The 21829-nt window shown below is 42.7% G+C and overlaps 1 protein-coding gene across 1 annotated transcript in view; it reads right to left on the bottom strand.

Moving 5' to 3' along the window:
• Positions 1 to 2297: 2297 nt before the first annotated feature.
• homer1b (homer scaffold protein 1b) overlaps positions 2298 to 21829 on the bottom strand; it is a 30209-nt gene continuing 10677 nt past the window's right edge. The window contains exons 4-8 of the mRNA XM_014992866.2: positions 20377 to 20525; positions 7201 to 7357; positions 6869 to 6979; positions 6711 to 6791; positions 2298 to 6048 (exon numbers count right to left, since the gene is read on the bottom strand). Of these exons, the coding sequence (XP_014848352.1) occupies positions 5857 to 6048; positions 6711 to 6791; positions 6869 to 6979; positions 7201 to 7357; positions 20377 to 20525 (690 nt within the window). The 3' untranslated portion in view covers positions 2298 to 5856. The remainder of the gene's footprint in view (positions 6049 to 6710; positions 6792 to 6868; positions 6980 to 7200; positions 7358 to 20376; positions 20526 to 21829) is intronic.

The raw sequence follows: 21829 nt of genomic DNA, 5'->3' as shown, positions 1-21829 counted from the left end.
AGTGATGTCACTCTGGACAGTATTGGCTGTTCACTTCACCGTTAAGTTGAAGTGAACTTAATGGTGTGGTGAATAGCCCCGTCTCTGGAGGGTCATTCACTAAGATACTTTGCTTTTCCATCAGTCTCTCACCTGTGGAGCCAATCAGACATACGTTACATGTGGCGCCATCTGTTCCTGTTACTTTCCCGGCAAAGCAAACTTGAAGAACGGCTACATCTCTGTTTTAGCTGTGAATACTATGTTCTTCCACCCTTATCATGTAGCATGAGACAAAGCTCTAATCCCTGTCCTGAGTCTTTATCCTTAGCTTCAGTTGAATCTTACCAGACGTAATAATGGAAGCATATATTTTTCCCATGTGAGTCTTAATATTTACGTTGCTTTAACTGTGGAGAAAGTTGCCCCGGAAGGCGTCGGCGTCCGTAACTTGCCTCAACTAATGTTCCTGTCACTTACCTTCACCCGTAACTAACCTTAAAACAGCTTCTTTATCAGCAGACTGTTTTTTTTTTTTTTTTGCTTAAATTGTTTCCAGCCAAATTGTTTTTGTGATTGCGTTTCTTACGAATATCTTCTGTTAGCACCTGTTATCCAGCCAGGCTGCGTGTGATCCCTTGTTGTTCCTTTGAGAAGATGTGCAATATAACAATATGGAAGAAAAAAAAGGATGAAAAAAAAAATTGTACGGTTGATAATTAGATTGATTGTCTTAAAAATGACTTGGTAAATCTCTCTGTTGCTATTACACCTTATGAAGTGTTCACAAATTGTTCCAAATGTACCTTTTTGCCTTTTTTTTGTCGTGTAATTTTCATGTTTTCAAGTCTTTCTTTTTTATTCTTATTTTACATCCTCACCCTTGCATTGGAATAAATCCTTGTAAAGCAGCAAAGACGGTGTTGAATCGTTTACTGAGCCTTGCATAAATATTCAGGCTCCCTTAAATTGTTCATATTTTGGAACAATTCAATGAATGCATTCTTTTTTAATGTACTCTGTCTGATTGACAAACCCAAAGCAGTGCAGAACTGTGAAGTGGAAGGAAAAGTCAACCTGGCTGTCAACATTATTTGCATATAAAAGCCTCAGCTAATCACAATCCACCTTCATGTAATTTAGTATAAATCTGGTTCTTCTGTGTAGGCCTGGGAAAAAAACTAACATTGCACATGACACACTACCCACACATGGTGGTGGTAGCATCATGCTGTGGAGATGCTTTTCTTGATCACGGTCAGGGAAGCTACAAAGCCTCTGAGACTGTAGGGCAGCAACACGTAACAAGCAGCCAGAGCAATGATGGTGTGGTTTAGATCAGGGTCTGCAAACCCTTACAATCCACAGAGACATTTTTTTCCCTCACTCCAGCAAAATTACACTTGATCAGAAATGCAAATGTTACCTGCTCTTTTAATAAAAACACAACCAAAAATTTTTTGATAAATATCTAATATATTTTTTTTGTTTTGTTGCTGTTTTATTTTGTTTTTAAACACCATTTTATTTTTGGCCACTGAAATAAAGAAAAATATAAAATATTTGCATAAACAGGCTGGATAGTTTTTGTTACTAGTTTTCAAAATACCTAATGTCAACCTAATGACAAGAAAAACACATCTCAAAATATTACTGGTACTTGGAGTCATTCTGTTTAAATTAATCGCAGTTATCCCATAAAAAACTCGCACGCGGAGCTCCAGACATGCGCAGTGGTTTCCTCTGAGCGGGAGAAGATGTCTGTCTAATCGTCAGTAATATAATAGCGCTGAAAAATCATAAGATATGGCGACATGTAAAATAAGCAGCGCTTCGCTTTCACAGACGGTGGGGATTTAGTCCAACTTTTAGCGTCACTTGGAAGGAAAGCTTAAAGAAAGGTAAGATCTGTGGACGTGATGCTAGCAAAGCTAGCCGTACAGAGACACATGTTGCATCTGCCATGAAAAAAAGTTGTCACTCATGCGCTGTTCAGGTTTGATCGGTTCAAGTAACTCTAAATATGAAACTCCTTTAATTTAGCTCCGAATGGGAACCAGATGCTAAATACAACATGACAGGCAGGCATCAGTGTAAACCCTCAGCTTGTTTGGGGTGAAACGGAGCGATAACCCAAACCCCTCATCCTGGGCTCATGCTGCCCCCGGACAAAATGCTGCCCTGAGCAGTGAACCACATCGACCACATCATGACAGCTTTAATTAACCGGGTGGGACTCTTGACCTGTTTTCAACCGTAGCGTTAAACAAAACATCTTTACCTGCAAACGACCAAATATCACCAATCTGAGAAATCTCTTAAGCCTGAGGTACCTCTTTAATGTCATGAGTTCAAAATTACTTTAAATAGTCAAAAATATTGCCAGTCTTCTCATACCTCTAAATACAATGTTAATACCTACACTGAAATACCATAAGTTACAAAAACAGGAGAATGAAAAGCATTTTATCCACTACTGTACAAAGGCATTCATTAACAATAGCATTAATATTAAAGTATTTCATCTCTGTCACTCCACTCGACACATACATCAGACAGAAAATAAGTAACATTCCCCCTTTTACATGAGTCTTATTCCAGTGTATTAACCTGTGTAACTAACTACAGAAGGTCTTTAAACTACGTAATTATACTGTGCTAATGCTAAATGCAAGTCTGTCGGCATATAATGGAGTTACAACGGTGTCATAACAGTGCAAACAGGGCGCTCAGATAGATATAAGACCTGCAGCACCTTGTCGAGATACAGCTCTGTAAAATAAAAAAAATAAAAATAGCTGACTTTGGAGGGAGAGAATTGAAGATTTCACGGGGCTTCAGAGCTGCTTTTATACAGTAAGAGTATAAAACTTGTAACACGGTGTTATTACATGGTGTTATAAATCTTCCAGTACACAGAGAAAAAGCTTTCAGCCGTGGGTTAATACACAACAATAAGTCACCGCAGGGTGTTACTGCATTTTGATTTGTCCATCCATTCATTTACAATGCCAGCAAGAGTAAGAAAGTTTTGTTGTACAGTTTTATATGTATATCACCAGTGTTATATCTTTACTTTAAAAAAAAAAAAAGAAAGAAAAGAATATAAACTGAGAACGGTTGAAGAGTCACCAGTGAGGCGTGACAATCAGTGGCCAGTTTCACTGAGGGTGGAGATTTACAGACATGAGGATGACGCTCTGTAAGCCCTTCGGTTTACACTACTCGGACCACGCAGGGCTGCCACACAGTAATGCGGTCAGTAGTACACTTTCTGTTGGAGAGGGCGTGTATCAGCTTAATCATGTTTGACCCTTCAGGACGGGCCCACTGAGTAGAGTACCTGATAGAGTTGGTGTTGTATAGAGCCTGTCTAATATTGCTCAGTGTGTGTGTGTTTGCGTGGGTGTGAGGGTGTGTGTGCAGGCCTCTCTAACAGCACAACGTGCCCAGGTACAGATTCATCTCAACAAAGTAGCATACCACTGAGAAGAGTTGTTTGTTTCATCAAAAGGTCAAAACGTTTCAAGCATTTATTTCTAATTTTGATGATTATGGCTCACAGTTTGTAACAATACAAAATTATTACTTTTTTTGTTTTGCAGAAATTTGGATTGTTATACAAGACAATAAAAGAAAAAAGTTTTTTAATGTAGAAGTCTCAGCAGAACCCTCCTCAAGGAGAGAAAGCCAGTTTGCTGAAGAAGCTGGCTGTTCAGAGGGCTGTACCCAAGAATTCTAATGAAAAGTTGAGTGGAAGGAAAATGTTTGGTAGGAAAAGAAGCATTGTATATTTGCCTCATGAGCTGGAGCTCGGTGCCACAAGTTTGTGTTTGCCGTTAGTTGATAACTACAGTTAGCAAGATGAAAATAATGTGTTGTTAAATATGTTCAAGCACTAAATGAGCATCTACATTACTAAGCATTACTACGGTTTAATGAGACACAAACTATCAGGAGTGGAAGTAAATGCTTTACAATTAAAACTGTTGCTCTGTTTTTGATGTGCAGCAGCAGCCATATTAGTTTCTGATCTTGAGGTTGCCGTGGAGACGATCCCACGATCATGCACTCAGCAACTTCCAAATTTACTAGTTAAAAATTCGACTTCATGGGATGTTGCATTTTACACATGGACCTCAGAAAGTTAAACTTTTGAGTACAAAAATAACGCAGCATGAGAAACAGGAATGAGCTCTGAATTGTGGGAAAAAAAGCCTATTCAAGAATTTATCCAACTGTCTAAATACTTTATCAGTATGCACGTTTGGGGGAGTGAACGCAGAACTCTTGAAACATGGTATCCTACAAAATATTTCTTCCGAGTGAAGCTTTAAGGTTGCTGTACAACTCTCTCTGGCTTTGCTTTTGCAGTTGCGGTTCAGTATGTTTTGCAGATCTTTTGCAGAGAGCTTAATTGGTCAGAAAAACCCACCTGAGAATCTATCAATCCCAGACTTAAACAAGTGAGGCAAAATGAAGGCCATCATTAAAGCAACATCAGCTTCCTTAACACCTCAGCAGATCTACAGACCGATTACATCCATGTCACGTCGCTCTAATGCAATAATTTGTGCAAATAAAAAGAAGAAACCCTCAACCAATTAGTGAATGCATATAAGACGTAGCACATGGACAAAATTTTCAGTAGGCCCATGTTTATGTATTTAAATTCTTTTTCATTGGTCTTATGTAATATTATATTATAATTCTAACATAATTTTAAGGTTCCCATTTGCTGTAGGCCATAATCATCAAAGTAGCATAAATAAACACTTCAAAAAACATCATTCTCTGTGTAATCAAGCTAAATAACAATGAATTCCAGTTTTTAAATTGATTTACTAGTTTAAAATCACTTTTTGTTGATGCAATTTATTTAGACGCACCTATGCGAGTGCACACGAGCCTATCAAACCTCAGGACACACACGCCACACTGAGTTTGGCAGGAAGACAGGTCATGTCTACTGTGATAGTGGAAGCTGTCTGGATACGAGATTTCTCATTTCAGCTATAGCACTCAAATTTTTGTGTTGCATGAAAAAAGGCCATCTGGAAGATTCATTGCTTATCTGCCATATAGGTTTTTGTAACATGGTGGTGGGGGGCATGGGGCATACAGAAATCCTTCATTTCTGCTAAAAGAAAAAAAATATATATGTATATTTGTCAGACTCCATTTCCCAGCAGCCTCGTAAATCCAGGCTGGGGAGGTTCAGCGATGCGAAAGCAGTTACCCGGTTACATTCCTCGGCAGCCCGGGCTCAAACATGGGTTCTTCTGTTCAAAACTTCCCTGTACAGTAAGTCACTTTGGATCAAAGCATCTGCTAGTTAGAGGACAACATTTTGGGGGGGGGGTGGGGATTTGGCAGCTTTGGCGCAGTTCTTTTAAGTCTTAACAGCAATTATTTCCACATGACTTTCAACATTTTTCCCTGGAGGGCCGCTTTAAAGAGGAGTAATGTGCAATGTGTGTGTTTGAGTAAATGCTCCGCACTACGGCGCAGCTCTCCCATTCAGACAGCAGATGGCGCCGAGGCACAGTTTTTTTTTTTTATGTGTGGCATCTCTACGACTGAGCTTGACCGGTTTGACCGAGTATACGACAGCCAATCAGAAGGCAAGCTGAGGTAGTCCCTGCATCGTGTTCAACTACAGGAGTGCTTGCAGAAGGTAGGAACCTGATGCCTTCAAGGTAAAAATCAGGGATCAGCTGCCCCTTGTGTTTAAACTGTAAGAGTGGGCAGTGCATTGTCTCAGATGTATGTGGGTGAGGGTACACGAGGAGTTATGGAGGGTGGGATTGGTCTGTGTGCTGGGCTGTAAATAAATCATCATATGGCTCTGTCTGTGAAGGTTGGCACCCTCTGTCTCTAGCTGGCTTCCTCTATGAGACGAGCCAAGGTGTCTCTGAGCTCCGTCAGCTCAAAGATCTTGCCGTCTAGCAGCTCCAGCAGCGTCCGCAGGCTCTTCCTGAAATTCTCCTGCTCTTCCTGATTCTCCTCCAGTCGTTGCTCAGCTCCCGCAAGCTGCTCCTCCAGCACCCGACTGCGCAGCTCCGTCTCCTGCAGAAGACGAAACCGAGTTATCGGTGTGTGTGTGTGTGTGTGTGTGTGTGTGCATTTGTTTGTAATACCTTGTGGGGACCTTTTTACTGATTCATACTACGTTGTGGGGACCCACTGCACCTTGTGGGGACCGAAGCCTAGTCCCTACAAGGGGAAACGCTGTTTTTGGGACAGGGGTCAGATTTAGGACTAAGAGGTGTGAATTGAGTTTTGGTTAGGGTTAGGTATGTAATGGATAGTAATGGGGTTAGGATAAGGGTAAATTTTAGGCTGTAGAAATGAATGGAAGTCAATGGAAAGTCCCCACACAGATAGCCACGCAAGCATGAGTGTGTGTAACGTGGAAGCTGTTTGCTTTTAAAGACACAGTGCTTTATGAAATGATTTACATCTCTTGAAATTTTCCACATCCTGTGTCTGATGTTACAACCAGTAGTCTGAGGTTTTGTGTGACAGACCAACTCAAAGTAGTACAGACAGATTGGTAGAACTGAAGAATCGTTCTTTACAGGTATCCACTAATTTGTGTTGGTTTATCGCACAAAATCCCAGGAAAATATATTATCGTTGCCGTTCTTATCGGACGAAATGTGAAAAAGTTCAACAAGTGTGAACAGTTTTGCCAGGTGCTGCATGTGACAAAGGGAAGAGAGGTTTACCTCAAGCTTCTGACTCAGAGTGTCTTTCTGCTCCATGAGGTCATTCATGTTTTCCAGTTCTTCTTTTAACTTCTCCATTTCCTGAAGGGGCACAAACATGGATGTGTGACGTTAACTTTGCTTCTACTTCTGCCTTCTTTACTCTTGCAGAAACACACCTCTTCTTTGTCCCGCAGCGCGTTCTCCAGCTCCTCTATGGTTTGGTTGAGTTCCGTCTTTTGGGATTTGATCACCGGGGTTTGGTTACTCTGGCACTCAAGCTCTGTCACCTGCAGGGATAAGATGGGTATTTTGAATTAGTCACCAAACTCCTGATCTCAATCTGTCTCCCAGCATGCCTTTTTCTTTACTCCCCCCACCCACCCTCTTGTCTGTTTCTTGCTTTCATCTCGACTTCACAGTGTCCCTCCTAAACGAGTGCTCCTATTTGATCAGAATGATTTAATCACACATGAAAACAAACACGCTCTCCCGCGCTCCCTTTGCTCACCCGTTTGTGTAGTCTCTCTGCCTCCTCTTGGTAGGCAGCCAGTTGCTGTTTCCACTGTTTGACGTTGGCCGTGGATTCCAGCAGAGCCGCCGTCAGCTTGGCGTTGTTCCCCTTTAGTGCCTCCAGCTCAGCCTCCCAGTGTTTTGTCATGGCCGGGCTGAAGAACACAGACATGTACAGAGCGTGTTTTCAATTAGGCGATGTTAGCTGCTTGTGGACGCCAGCCGTAAGCATCGCAGGCAATGAAAAGCTTGAACTTCGTGGTACGTGGTACGAATACGCAAAATGAGGTGGAGCGGGATATGAACATGAATATGTTTGAAAGTGGGCAAGCTTTTCTACAGAGGTGTAAAACATAATTTGGTGACACTTTTTTCTTCATTCTTAACCCTTGTGTTTACAAATGGGGTCCAACCGACCCCACACCCATAAAATTTGTATCATTTGCCACAGTCCTCGCACGCACAAGGGTTAAACCAGCATTACCTGTATGAGCACTGACCAATAGACTAGGTTATCTCCCGTAAAGTAAAAAAAAAAAAAACTTCTTTTACCAGCTGCTTATTGTGCTGAAAAATGTCTTTCCCTCTTTTGAAAAAACCAGACTATTCACCTCCAGACTTTCTTTCCATCAAGGTAAGGATAAACACCAGAACAATTTACCTCTCTGCTGCTTCTGTTTCATCCTTTGACATTTATTTACATTTACATGCTGTGCTCTCTCCAAAGTGCTAAATGGCTTCAGAGTGCTTCTTAATGTGATTGCTTATTATTATCAGTAAGCAATCACAGCGTTATTCCAATTATATGGAGCAAGCTGTTTGAGGAGTTCTTTAAAAAAAAATCAACTAAATCTGGGTCGGATCAGAGAAATCATTGTAGCTGTTAAAAGTCCACCTGTTCGTTTTAGCACTACAATACCCATAGTGCATCTGTTCGTTACCCATGGTGCATCTGTTCGTTTTTTTTCTAGTAGTTCGACTTTCATCTATACCAGTAAGTCATCGCTTCTTTCCTGTACTTCTGTGGTTCGGTGGCATTAAAATCCATCAATAGAAAAATTCTGAGCTGCATGCCTATTCCTTCTGACCGAGGAAGATTCAATTGACGAGACATCCGGAATTAGTGCAAGCTAGCACGCAGTCTTTTACAAGTGGTCCTTCGAGCCGGAGCTCGTTGGTTGAATCAACAACATGGCGACTTTACAAGACAACACTTCTCAAGAGGAAAGTCACAAGCATAGTCCCCGTCCACGCAGGAGCAGGAAGCTTCCGGGACATCTGGCGGAATATGAGCATGACCTACCTGATCCAGAGGAGTCAGAGTCATCAACAAGCAGCGGCTCAGACGAACCCGATAAGGATAAGAAGCAAAGATGGGACAAGATGGAGGCAGTATGGAGCAGAGTTTTAGAAACGATGAATGAGATGCAAGTCACCATGAAGGAGACCAGTGGTGCATTAACCAAGCGCGTGGAGCAACTGGAGCGAACATGTAAGTCATGCAGCCCTCTCCTGCCACACGGTCACACTCAGCAACGTGATAGAGCAGAATCCCTTCCTGCGTTCCTACCACAGCCTCGAAGTGTGGGTATACACATCAGTCACACCAGGGATCAGTCGAACACCATGGCACCAACAAGGCAGGATAACAGAACACCTGTGAACCTACTAAGACCAGTAGAACCTGCTGCATCCTTATCATCTCTAAAGGCAAGCCCCACGTTACAGACAGCACTATGGCCAGCTCCACTGTCTTCAGACTCCAGTAATCAGCCAGTTCCACAACCAGATGTACTTGCAGCACCTCAGACTATGTTCCATCCACCACCTGTGTCCCAGCCTTGGATGAACACGGCCTTCCAGCCAGTAGGTCAGTCTGTACCTTCACCTGTTCCACAGCCGAGAGGTCCTCTGGTTTATCCAGGAATCCAGCCAGCATCATTACCAGCTCCACCTCCTAGAGTGAGACATGTGATACAGCCTGCTCTACAACCTGACATTCAAGTATCACAATCCATGCAGCTTGGGAAGCTCGAACCGCATCAGGCTGAGTCTCTACACAGTCAGAGATACCAACATCTGCAGCTACCAAGCAGCACCAACCACGTACACTCTGCACCATCATATAACCTCTCTGCAGGCTCTGCTACACCTCTGTATCAGCCACCACAGGGAGCAGCAGCACAGCAGAACTACAACCAGCATCATGCAGCTCCACCTGCTGATTTTTCCAGCCTTTACTGCTCAACAGCTCAGCCTAGCTGAACAGTCGTGTCCAGTGGAGCTCTTAAAGGAGAAGTATCACCACTTACAGCAAGTGCAGCTAGAGGGATTCAACCATATACAGCCTCTAGTGTTAATCGGTTCAGACAATGCTCACCTCATAACTCCCGTCTGTCCAGTCAGGCGTGGCCCAGCCCGTGGACCTGTCGCTGTTTGCACTAAGCTGGGGTGGGCCATCCAAGGTCCAAGCAGTAGTATGCCTACACAGCAGGGAGAGATGCACTGCCTGAATATATCATGCCTTTCTCCTGCTGAGGCTTTGCATCAGGATGTTCAACGTCTGTGGCAACTGGACGCTCCCATACATAGACCTGAGAAAGAGGTCACACGCTCGAAGGAGGACAGAGAAGCCATAGCCATGTTAGAGGCTAAGACCATCAGGATTCCAGTGGATGGTGTGGAGAGATATGCCACCCCCCTGCTGAGGAAGAAGGACTTCCCTCAGATGCACGTCCCTCCAGAAGTCGTTAAAGGCCTGCTGAGGTCCACAGAGCGGAAGCTGATTAAACATCCGGACCTGGCACTCACATACAACCAGGAGATTAAGAAGTTGGTTGATTCTGGTTACGTGGTGAAGCTTACCCCAGAAGAGATTCACAGTTCTACTGAATCTTGGTACGTGCCACACCATATGGTACATCATAACAACAAGGCTCGGGTGGTCTTCAATTGCTCATATGAGTTCCAGGGCACCGTCCTCAATAACTACCTCCTGCCAGGCCCTCCACTGGGGCCTACACTACTGGGTGTACTCCTCCGCTTCCGTCAGTATCCTGTGGCAGTGAGCGGAGACATAAAGGCCATGTTTCACCAGATCCGCCTGCTCCCTGAAGACTGTCCTCTGCTACGGTTCCTGTGGAGAGATGGTGAAACAGAGAGGCTCCCAGATGTATATGAGTGGAGAGTCTTACCTTTTGGAACAACGTGTAGCCCTTGTTGTGCTACATTTGCCCTTCAGAGACATGTGAAGGAGCACCAAGACACTCATGAGGACATCTATAAATCTGTCCATACAGCCTTTTATGTGGACAACTGCCTGCAGTCCCTTTCTGACCCACAGGAGGCCAAGTTGCTCATTGACAGGATGAGGGAGTTACTCTTCCAAGGTGGATTTGAGATAAGACAGTGGGCCAGCAACCTACCTGAGGTGGTTGCCCATCTGCCCAGCATAGCCAGGTCAGAAAGCTGTGAACTGTGGTTGAACTTCAAAAGCCTTGATCCACAGGAGTCAACATTGGGTCTCAGCTGGCACTGCCCAACTGATGTCCTGGGATACAAGCATCGCCCAGTGTCTTACACGACTGTCACGTTGCGCAATATTTATAAGGTGCTAGCCAGTCAGTATGACCCACTGGGTTATATCTGCCCTTACACCACAAGAGCAAAGCTCATTGTACAGGCCCTGTGGATTAAAGAGAGAGGATGGGACGAGCCCATAGAAGGAAGTCTGCTTCAGTGGTGGCTCGAATGGGAAGAAGACCTGTCTAATCTCCAACACATCATCATCCCTCGCTGCTACAGTCCTCACAGCATCAGTGGTACCTCAAACGAGGTTCACATCTTCTGTGACGCCTCTGAGAAATCCTATGGAGCTGTTGCCTATCTGAGAGTCACAGAGCAACAGACGCACATCTCCACTTCTTTCATCATGGCACGCTCAAGGGTTGCACCCCGCAAACAGGTGTCGATTCCCCGACTGGAGCTGTGTGCTGCGTTGACAGGAGCCCAACTAGCCAAAGTGCTCCAAACTGAACTCTCATTACCCCTGCACTCTGTCTATCTGTGGACGGATTCTACTACAGTGCTACAGTGGATCCAGTCCAGCTCCTGCAGGTACAAAGTTTTTGTTGGGACTCGGATTTGTGAAATACAGGAGTTGACCTCCTCAGAGCAGTGGGGGTATGTGAACTCTGATGAAAATCCAGCTGATGACATCACAAGAGGGAAATCGCTGTTAGAGCTTACCATCTCCAGCCGCTGGTCACAGGGCCCCCACTTCCTCACACAGGCTCCTAACACCTGGCCGAAACCCCCGACAGAGTTCCCAGATTGTGGTAATGAAGAACTCAGAAAGACCGCTTTCTGTAGCTTCACATCTATATCTCAAAGTCTGCCAGATCCTACACAGAGCACATCGTTAGAGGACCTGGTTCTGGCCACCCACCAATCCCTGCATGGGGCGGCTGCCACCTCATTCACTGCTGCCGAGCGTCAAGAAGCAGAGACTCAGTTGCTTCGCTCTGCACAGAAGGACAGCTTCCCAGAAGAGGTCCAAGCCCTCCAAGCAGGTGACACTGTGCGCCCCAGCAGTCGCCTTAGTGCTCTTTCCCCTGAGTATGACAGCCTCAGTGGACTGATCAGAGTTGGAGGCCGCCTGCGCCAAGCTATAGATGTATACCCTGACAGCATCCATCCAGTTGTGTTAGCTCCTGATCATCCTCTGACTCGTCTCATCATAAAGCACTACGACGCTCAACTGCTTCACCCAGGTGCAGAGAGACTCTATGCAGAGATACGACGCACCTATTGGATCCTCAGAGGTCGACAGGCCATTAAGAAACACCAGTACCAGTGCGTAGACTGTAGGAGATGGCGCGCCTCACCTTCCACACCAAAGATGGCTGACCTTCCCTCAGCTCGTTTGAGACTCTACAAACCCCCATTCTGGTCTACAGGCGTAGACTGTTTTGGACCGTACCTAGTTAAGATTGGACGTCGAAGAGAGAAACGCTGGGGGATCATCTACAAATGTCTGACCACTCGATGTGTTCACTTGGATCTCCTCCCTAGCCTCGACACTGACTCTTTCCTGATGTCATTACGCAGGTTTATTGCTCGCCGGGGAAAGCCATACGAGTTGTGGTCTGACAGAGGCACCAATTTCAGGGGAGGCCATAAAGAACTGCAGAGTGTCTTTGAAAACATGGCCCCAGTGTTGCAGCAACAGTTGGCCAAACAGACCATCAATTTTAACTTCAACCCGCCGCATGCTCCTCACTTTGGGGGAGCCTGGGAGAGGGAAATCAGGTCAGTCAAATCAGCTTTACAAGTTGTCCTGAAAGACCAAATTGTGGCAGAGGAAGTACTTCTAACAGCTCTCATAGAGGTTGAAGGCATCCTTAACTCTAAACCTCTCGGTTATGCCTCCTCTGACGTGGCTGACCTGGACCCCATTACACCAAACCTTCTGTTAATGGGGCGGCGGGATGCAGGATTACCACAAGCAGTGTATGGTCCTCATGATGCCCTGTCCAAGAGAAGATGGCAACACAGTCAGGTCGTCAGTGACCATTTTTGGAAACGCTTCATCCAGGACTACCTTCCAGGACTTCAGTTACGACAGAAATGGAGGAAATCTACTGATAATACTGCTGTGGGACAAATTGTGATGATTGTTGATTCCAACCTTCCCCGAGGACTGTGGCCCGTCGGGACCATCACCAAGGTTTTCCCTGGGACGGATGGCGTTGTTCGAGCTGCTGAGGTGAAGGTCAAGGACAGCATCTACATTCGCCCGGTAACCAAACTGGTGGAGCTCCCGGAAGTGCCTGAAGATTTGGACCCTTCTTCTACCTAGTGGACTTTGTATGAGTGTATTTGTTTGCAAATACAGGGGCGGCTGTTAAAAGTCCACCTGTTCGTTTTAGCACTACAATACCCATAGTGCATCTGTTCGTTACCCATGGTGCATCTGTTCGTTTTTTTTCTAGTAGTTTGACTTTCATCTATACCAGTAAGTCATCGCTTCTTTCCTGTACTTCTGTGGTTCGGTGGCATTAAAATCCATCAATAGAAAAATTCTGAGCTGCATGCCTATTCCTTCTGACCGAGGAAGATTCAATTGACGAGACATCCGGAATTAGTGCAAGCTAGCACGCAGTCTTTTACAGTAGCTATCACCAGTAAATGAGTCAAATGTCTCTTTTTTTGGTCACTTTTCAGATTCTTTGGCTGTGAATCTCATGGGTTGATTATAATCCCAGATTTTTTGCAGACATACAGATTGTGTGATAAACGAGACACTGAATACATTTACTGAGACAAAGTCAGGCAATATTCTTAGTTGAATGGACCAATACAGCTTAGCAGAGTTTAACTGCATGTTAACGCTTATTGTATTATAGTAATAAAGCGAGCTGGGATTAGAGGAACATAATGTGTAACATTATTTAAATAACAGCTGATAATGAAGTTGTTATCTGTGAATAGTTGCATTATGTCTAAGTAGGAAGTAGAGTATGATAATTCACACTTGAACAGTCAAATCAGTTTAATGTTGTAATTTTAAAAAAATCTAGGCTCAAAGGAAGAAACAACCAAAAGTTAAATAAGACAAACCACAGAAAGATGCATTAAAGAATATTCCAAAGCAGCTTAAACTTCAAATACGCTTACATAAAACATACAATTTTAGAAAAAAAATGGCATCTGTTTTGAGTTCTTTTACTTAGTAGAAATCAAACTTGGTGAGGAATAACTATTTATTACAAATAAACGATGTCCAAGAAGGAATAAACTTCAGCAAAACTTTCCTTTTGTCTCTGTTGTTATCACAGTAAGAGGAAAAACACACAACAGGTAAATTATTATAATTATTTATGATAATATTTCAGAGAAACATATTGCTGAATAAGGAAAAGGTGTCCAAAGTACGGTACATGGGCCATTTGTGGCCCTCACAATGATTTTGTGTGGCCTTCAAGCGGAATTCAAGAATGGAATGAAGTTGTTTAGTACGGGTGTCTACGGTTCAGAGTAGATACTGTTTCTAATCTGCAATGTAGGAATTTTCACTGACAAAATCTTAAAATGATAAATATTTGGCACAACACATAGCATTGGTCTTTTATGGGCCATAATTTTTGCTGTCATTTTGATTTCAGTAAAGAGGACTGAAAGATGCAGTGACTTTTACTGAAACAATGACTCCATCCCATTCATTAATGAAATACAGCAATGTTTAAAGAAACACATGTCTGTGTCTGCTCCTATGTTTTCTGCTGAGTAGAGACAAAAAAAACTTTAAGTCAAGGAAACAGGAAACAAACAACCCGAAACATTTAGGAAATATTATGCCTTTTTTTACAGGGCAAACTGCCAGCTTCCTTTTTATATTTCAGATTCCCAATGATTTTCATTTTCCATTTATATAAAAAATTATGTAGCTTTGTTAATTTCTTTAAAACACCGCTTTTAGAAGATTGAAGATTTTGACCCTCAAAGCAAAAAGACATTTAACTCATTGAAAGGAAAGCTCCAGTTTCTCCCAAAGTCACTGTAAAAGATGCAGAATTTGAAATTCACTCATTAAAAATGCAACTCAGTAAATATCTGATCTTGCCAGAATTTGCAAAACTTGAACTTTTCAGAGACTCGTATGCTGACTTGTATATAAAAAAAGAGACTCCCGGACAGATGGAGGCGGCTATATTCTCAGTTTCACTCCATCTTTTCTCTAACACAAGCACACACATACACACACTGTATATCCTCTCACACTGCAGCATCCCTCTGCTGAGCCACAACACCCACTCTGTGAGGTGTGAAAGACGGAGAAAACCCTGATATAATTCCCACTGAACTCCTACAGCTCGCCTTCAGTCCTTACGCAACATCCACCCCGCTCCGCAAGCGTGTCTGCATGTGTGACGCATACGAGGGAGACGACACCTCATCCTACACATGCACATGCAAAACTGACACTCAGCCGTACGCTCACACACACACACACACACACACACACACACACACACACACACATACACACACGCTCACGCACACGGACGGAGCGGCGCTGTCACCGCTCCCGCCAATGTATAAACCTCACACAGCAGCTCGGAGAGGCAGAGAGCGGGCGAGACGTCAAGATGTGAGGATGGAGACAGACGGAGGGAGCGCAGGGACATCAGCGGAGGGAGACAGAGACAAAAGGACAAGACGCCGAGACGCTTTTTTAGAGGCTGTAAAGGTTGGAGGGGGTGGGGGTCGTCTGAAACCATTTTTGGCTGAGGACAGAGGCAGAGACACATGGTGGGTAAGTTAGAAGCTGCTATGTTGTTGAACTACTGATGGAAGATGATTTTTCATTGCAAAAAAAAAAAAAAAAAAAAAAAATCTGTGCTACTAGGCAGTTTTCTGTGTAATTTTCTGTGTTGCTAAACAAGATCACATGATTACGTGCGTGTGTGTGTGTGTGTGTGTGTGTGTGTGTGTGTGTGTGTGTGTGTGTGTTTTTAACTGATTTTGTACATTTGTATACAAAGCAAAAATATTTCATGGAAATTTTTTTGAAAAAATTTCAGGACCAAATTGTGTGATTTTTCTCAGAAGAACAGAAATTTAACACGTCCAAAAAAGTTGTGCTTTAAACTTTTTCTCATTTCTGAATGTAATTGTTGCTACTTGTACATATTACCGGTATTCCATCAGCTGTAAATAAACTCTTAACTCTTTGCTTTGTGTTTTACTGCATTAAAAAAAACATCTTTAAAAGTTTATTCATTCTGAATAAAAAGACTAAAGAGCAAAGTGTAAACGTGTGACACGCACACAGGTTTTTTTTTTCCGCAGCCCTCCTGGGTGTCCTGATCACTGTTGGTATTCAGGTAGGTTCTCCCTCCTCACACAGCAATTCAAATAAATAAATAAAACATCGAGGCACAGCAGTTGCCATGGCATCAGAGGAGGAACGGTGGAGACGTCGCAGCGATCTCCTTTCACCGAAACCCACAGCCTGACGCCTACATCCTCCAACACCAGAGGACCATTCACGTGCAACCCAGGAAGTCCAAACCGAAAAGGTCCAATAACATCAATAAAAACCATTCAGAACCACTCCGGCGAAGGATCTGCCAAACGCACCCACATCCCCGATTTAAGAAACTCGTCTTTCATCCACTTCTCTCCTCATCTGTTCTCTGCTCCCACATACACCTGCCCACACAGAGCGCTGCGCTGCGTCCCGCAGAGACGAGCGCACATCCAACTCCAGATGTGCCAAGACTGCCTCCGGAGGTCTGGAAATGATTTATTTATTTATTTATTTATTTATTTATTTATTTATTTATACAAAAGTAGCGCTGCAAGCACCTGCATTTTTTGAGGGTTTTGGCTCTGCATACAAAGGGACACACACTCAAAATTCATTCAGCGTACGTTTTAACAAGTAGAAATACACGTGATGAACCTTCTTGTGTGCATGAAGGAAGATGTGAGTCAGAGAAATAAAAGCAGCAAAAGCTTTATGATTCTCACGTCCTCTATTGCTGCATATCTGCGAAAGTGTGAGTGAGGTTCGCTTGTTACATGCACACTTGCAGAGTCGACCCCGTCTCCCACGCACGCAGCATTAATAGAAACACCAGCAAGGCTGCAGCAGGCAGTGGGTGTCCTCTCCACATCTCTCTCTCTCTCTCTCTCTCTTTCGCTGCACTGATCTGTGCAGCTTCACGTAATGGTAAGGTACTTCAACGATACCCAGAAATCTGTCTGATAATCTCTGGATGTTGATGTTTTCCTACAGTTATGGTCAGGAGTTTGCAAAGCCTCACTGTGGGCTTTAATGCAGTAATATTTGGATTTTGATAAGCATTCAAAGTGTTTCTTCTTAGCAGCAAAATGATGACAAAACAAACCCCTGGACATGAATTTTGGGGCGCAGTTCTGAAATTATACTTGAGCTTTCTTTAATCCCCACAAGGTCTCAGGAATATACGATCAGGTTCAAATATATACGTACACGTTCATCAATACTTGTCTACATATTGTGAAGTGATCTGCAGGAACATCAGGTGCTTTTTGTTGACATGAAAAAACTTCTCCTGTAATTCTGTATATATATATATTTTACCACTTGTCTTTGTAGAGATAAAGTTCATTGCCTCAGACTTCAATAGAGTTTTGCGTCATTTCAATAGCTCCTTAAATCCTAATTTATCAATTTTAAGACCAAGTTTGATGATTGTTTGGGATCATTGCTCTCTAGGAGCACCTAATTGTCATTAAGTTTCAACCATCTAACCCAAACTTCCAGGAGTTTGAAATGTTCAGGAAAAACCCAGGAACAAACACGGCAAACAAACTGATCACGGACAGCAAAGGAAGTTTCATTTTAACGTGGCCTGAGGGGCTACAAACTGTGAAAAAAAGGCCAAAATGATGCTTTTATACTAACTTAAATTTGCCACTTTCATTTTTAAAGACCATCTCTCTTATGGAGAAAAACATCACGGTCAAATGAGCCACACATTGAGAGACGTTTGACCTCAAACATCTCTGAGTAAAGTTTAGACTTTCAAACTATACGAACACTGTATCAGCTGTGGAGCATAGTGGTGGCAGAGTCATGCTGGGGGTTTTATTAGTTGTCAGTGACACTGGCCATTCCACAAAATAGATGGAATAAGGATAAGGAAGTAGGATGGCAACCAAATTCTTCAAGTTTTATATAAAATAAACAGATGGTTGACACAAACCGATAACCTCAAAAACACAACAAAGTTGGTATTAAATTGGATGAAACATAATACATTAAGGCTTTCTAGAAAGCCCCCAACCTCAGCTGTACGCAAAGTGGGCAAGAACCTTTGACCCACTCAAGAAAACTAAACAATTTAGATCAAATCTGGTAATTCTGCTTAAAAGGGTGCTCAAATATCCAGCCAAAAGTTACGCCTGAAGTTTGATTAGGGTGAAATAACGCGTGTCGTTTCCCTACAACGCACTGAAGAACATGTAACCTGATGTCAGAGAAAATTTATTTACACATTTGAATCTGTAAGTACAATTTCGACCCTGTGTGGTTTAAAGGAAATCCACATGCAAACCCAAACTTTTCCCTCAAGTTCTTGTTAAAAAAGTCACTCCAACCCCAAAAGAGGGAACTGTTCAAATGTATCATTTGGGACCTAAAGTGAATGACATTCATGCCAGTAGTGAGTGTATGCAAACTTTTGACCAGAGCTGTGTTCAAAAACACACTAAGCTTCTTCACTCAAACACCAGAACAACCATATTTTAAGTCAGGAAGTGACATCTTTAATTAAAATGAATCTCAGCTACAGACAACAATAGAAGTGGCACAAAGTTACAGATATTTCAAAAAAGGAAAAAGCCTGTGGTGTACATTTCACGACAAAATAAGACTTTACCCTTTTAAACAACTCAAACTTCTCTCTCTCTCTCTCTCTCTGTTTCTCTCTCTCTCTCTCCACTTTATTTACTTCAGCGATGCACTGTGCGCTGATCCTGGACATTTAGGTATCGGTGACTCATTTACAGACTTTATACAAATCACGTTCCTCTCTGACACACACAATCTGTGTGTCTGTCTTGCTCTCTCCATGCCTCCCACTACCCACATCGTGTTACATAAGTCTTACATAAACACTTCTTCGACACATTTTTGGCGACGAACCCCGCAGCCGCACCTTTCGGAGCCATTTTGCACCACAGTGAGCCCGAGCGACGTCTTACAGAGACAGATGCCCATCAGGAAAGGTTTGGAATCACATTTTAGTTTGCAGTTTGCTCACAAGACTCTGAGGAATGTGTACAGCGGTAATTGTGCATGCATAGGTGTCGCAGCAACACCTACTCAGACAAGAGATTTGAATTTGCATTCATGTTATTGCACTGCAGTACCCATACACATAAACGTGAGCGCGTTCGCACCCCCGTTGAAACTTTCCCACACGGTTTGTCACGTTACGATCACAATTACCAAAAGTGATGGACCAACACAAGTTTTTTTTTTTTTTCTCCAATAAAAACTTGATTAATGGAAGAAGTTCTTGGTTTGTAACGACATGTCAACATTCGGGATTAAGTCAAATTTGGAGGACAAGAACGGGCACAAATATTAACCTCTACATGTCCCAGATACACCCCAAAAAACACAAATGGTGGTTACACAAATTATTGACCCAGATAGTTTGAATACAAATGCACACCACACTTTTTAGAGTTTTATTTGTAAGAAAAAAAAAGTCCTTCTACATTAATAAAATACTTTGTTGCAACAAACAACTGCATTACAAAGCTTTGAATTTTGTGATTGAAACGTGACAAAATATGAAACCAATCCAAGAGCTTGTATGTATATTAGCAAGGCTCTGTAGATGGACGTGTGTGTGTGAGGTTCCTCACAGAGCATGCTCAGATTAGACAAAAAAAGAAAAAAAAAGAAAAAGTGGATAACGGTTCATCAGTCCTGAGAAACAATCTAAGTTACATTGCTTGCTGGTTGGAACAATTGAACAGTATGTAAATGCTATAATTCCAGTAAAAAGAAAAACGTCTTATGCACCCATTTCATTGCATCCCTCCTTACAGGAGTTTCAGTGTTTTATTCTTACGTTGAGTAATAAATATTCAGTGCATCATGATGTATTGGAAAACAGCACCCACCCAGGCCCCAGGCTCTTATTTTAGAAAAACATTACATCTAAACTGTTGTGATGATTTTTTCCCCTTTTTTTTCATTTGTGTGTGTGTGTGTGTGTGTGTGTGTGTGTGTGTGTGTGTGTGTGTGTGTGTGTGTGTGTGTGTGTGTGTGTGTGTGTGTGTGTGTGTTTAGAGAAGTCACGGTGTCGCAGCAGTCGGGACTATCAGAAAGAGCAGACCCGACAAGTCTTAAGCTGCTCCCTAAAGAGGAAAAAACACGAGAAAGCAGCGGTGAATACAGGGAGTTCGCTCTTCTGTGCTCACATGGAACGGATATAGAGGTGAACTCAGACACACAGGAGAGCGACAGAGAAGGACTGTTCACGTCTGCACCGCAGACGACGGACAAGCAGACAAAAAAACTCACAGCCATCATTGCTCGGGTGAAGTAATAAAAGTGACCCAGGTGCTAATCTTTTTTGCCGACGGGCACTACAGCGGGATATACCTGTGTGCAAAAGCCAGAGCGTTCTGCGCCGGCTCCGGACGGCTGTCCGAGTTGGGAGTCGTGTCGCAGATCTCGTCCGTGCCGTTGATGTTTTCCATGGGGGGAGTCACGGGGGTGAGGGGGGAGGCGAGCTCACCGGCCGGAGACTCCTGCGGGTGGGAGGACGTTCACAGCGTTATTATCTAATATGGGAAGCAAGCCGTGATTATACTGCATGGCTTCAACTTCATCCTGTTTGAGCTGCAGCCTGCCTTCACAAGAAAATCAGTCATTTACTTAAGGGCTCATTTCATATCTAATTAACAAGAAATCGAATAAGAATTAAGTGGACAAATCGAAGTCTGTGGTAAATTTTCTCTTATGAGTCAAACTCATACACACAATTACACAGATTACACACAAACTTTTATTCAAATATGATTATTTACCTCTTACAGCTAAGTAATAATCAAGCAAGTAAAACAACTTTTAATGCAGAAATATTAATACTGAAACGTGAGGTCAGTGATAATGATATTTTCAGAAGTTACTATTAATCTGATCAACAAGCCTCATAGAACTGCACACCCACAGCCTCTCTATTATTAGGCAAAATATCTTTCAGCAAGTTGCAGAGAAAATATGTGCAATATTTTTAGCCATCAACAAGCTTCTGGTATAATTTGGTGAGTTTTTTTTTTTCTTTGGTTGCAGTTCTTGGTAGAGCAGGTTGAGCTCTTTAAAGTTCTTGGTTTCCAGGCACAGAATAAAGTTTTTCACATGTTCAAACATTTTGAATAGGATTAAAATGTCAGTCCAACAGCCTGATATTTGGCTCCTCTATCCAATCCTAAACTAGTATTAGATGTTTATTAGTTTTTTTTTTGTTTGTTTGTTTGTTTGTTTTGGCATAATTGCCTATTTCTCAGCCACCTGACACAAACTGTCCTAGGTTAGAATAAGAACAACTAATGATCGTACAAAGCTCACAGCTATCACACTAAGAGCTACAAGAACAGCAGTGTGTTCATCCACAGGAAAGTCGGCTGAACATAGACTGAAAAGGTGCTGAGCAAAAAAGAAGCATCAGCTCCAAAGCTGAGTCTTTCCACCTGGACAGCAGCACAAATGCTGTCTAGAAAATAAAAACAACAACATTCTGTTATGGTCAGATTATGCAAAAGTTGAGATATTTGGTTGGCAAAAAGGTGTCTTTGGAGGAGTTTTAGACCAGATAACACCACTACATGTCAAAACAAGTGGTGGCAGCATCATAATATGGGCTCTATTTAGCTGCAAAAAAATTCAAAAATTTTCACCTTCATCTCAAATTAAGAGCCAGAATCAAACACATCGACCCAAACGCAGTTTACATTTTACCAAACTGAAATATATATTTGAGTCTGTGTATAAATCTACAATTAATTCAACCTTGTGCACTAATTCTGTTTTTTTTTTTTTCATATTAACTGAA

The sequence above is a fragment of the Poecilia mexicana genome, unplaced genomic scaffold (genome assembly GCF_051168715.1).
Source record: "Poecilia mexicana isolate PSO_F unplaced genomic scaffold, ASM5116871v1 scaffold_9, whole genome shotgun sequence".
Lineage (NCBI taxonomy): Eukaryota > Metazoa > Chordata > Actinopteri > Cyprinodontiformes > Poeciliidae > Poecilia > Poecilia mexicana.
Note: the sequence above shows the minus strand (reverse complement) of the source record. Positions and strands in the feature narration are given on the sequence as shown.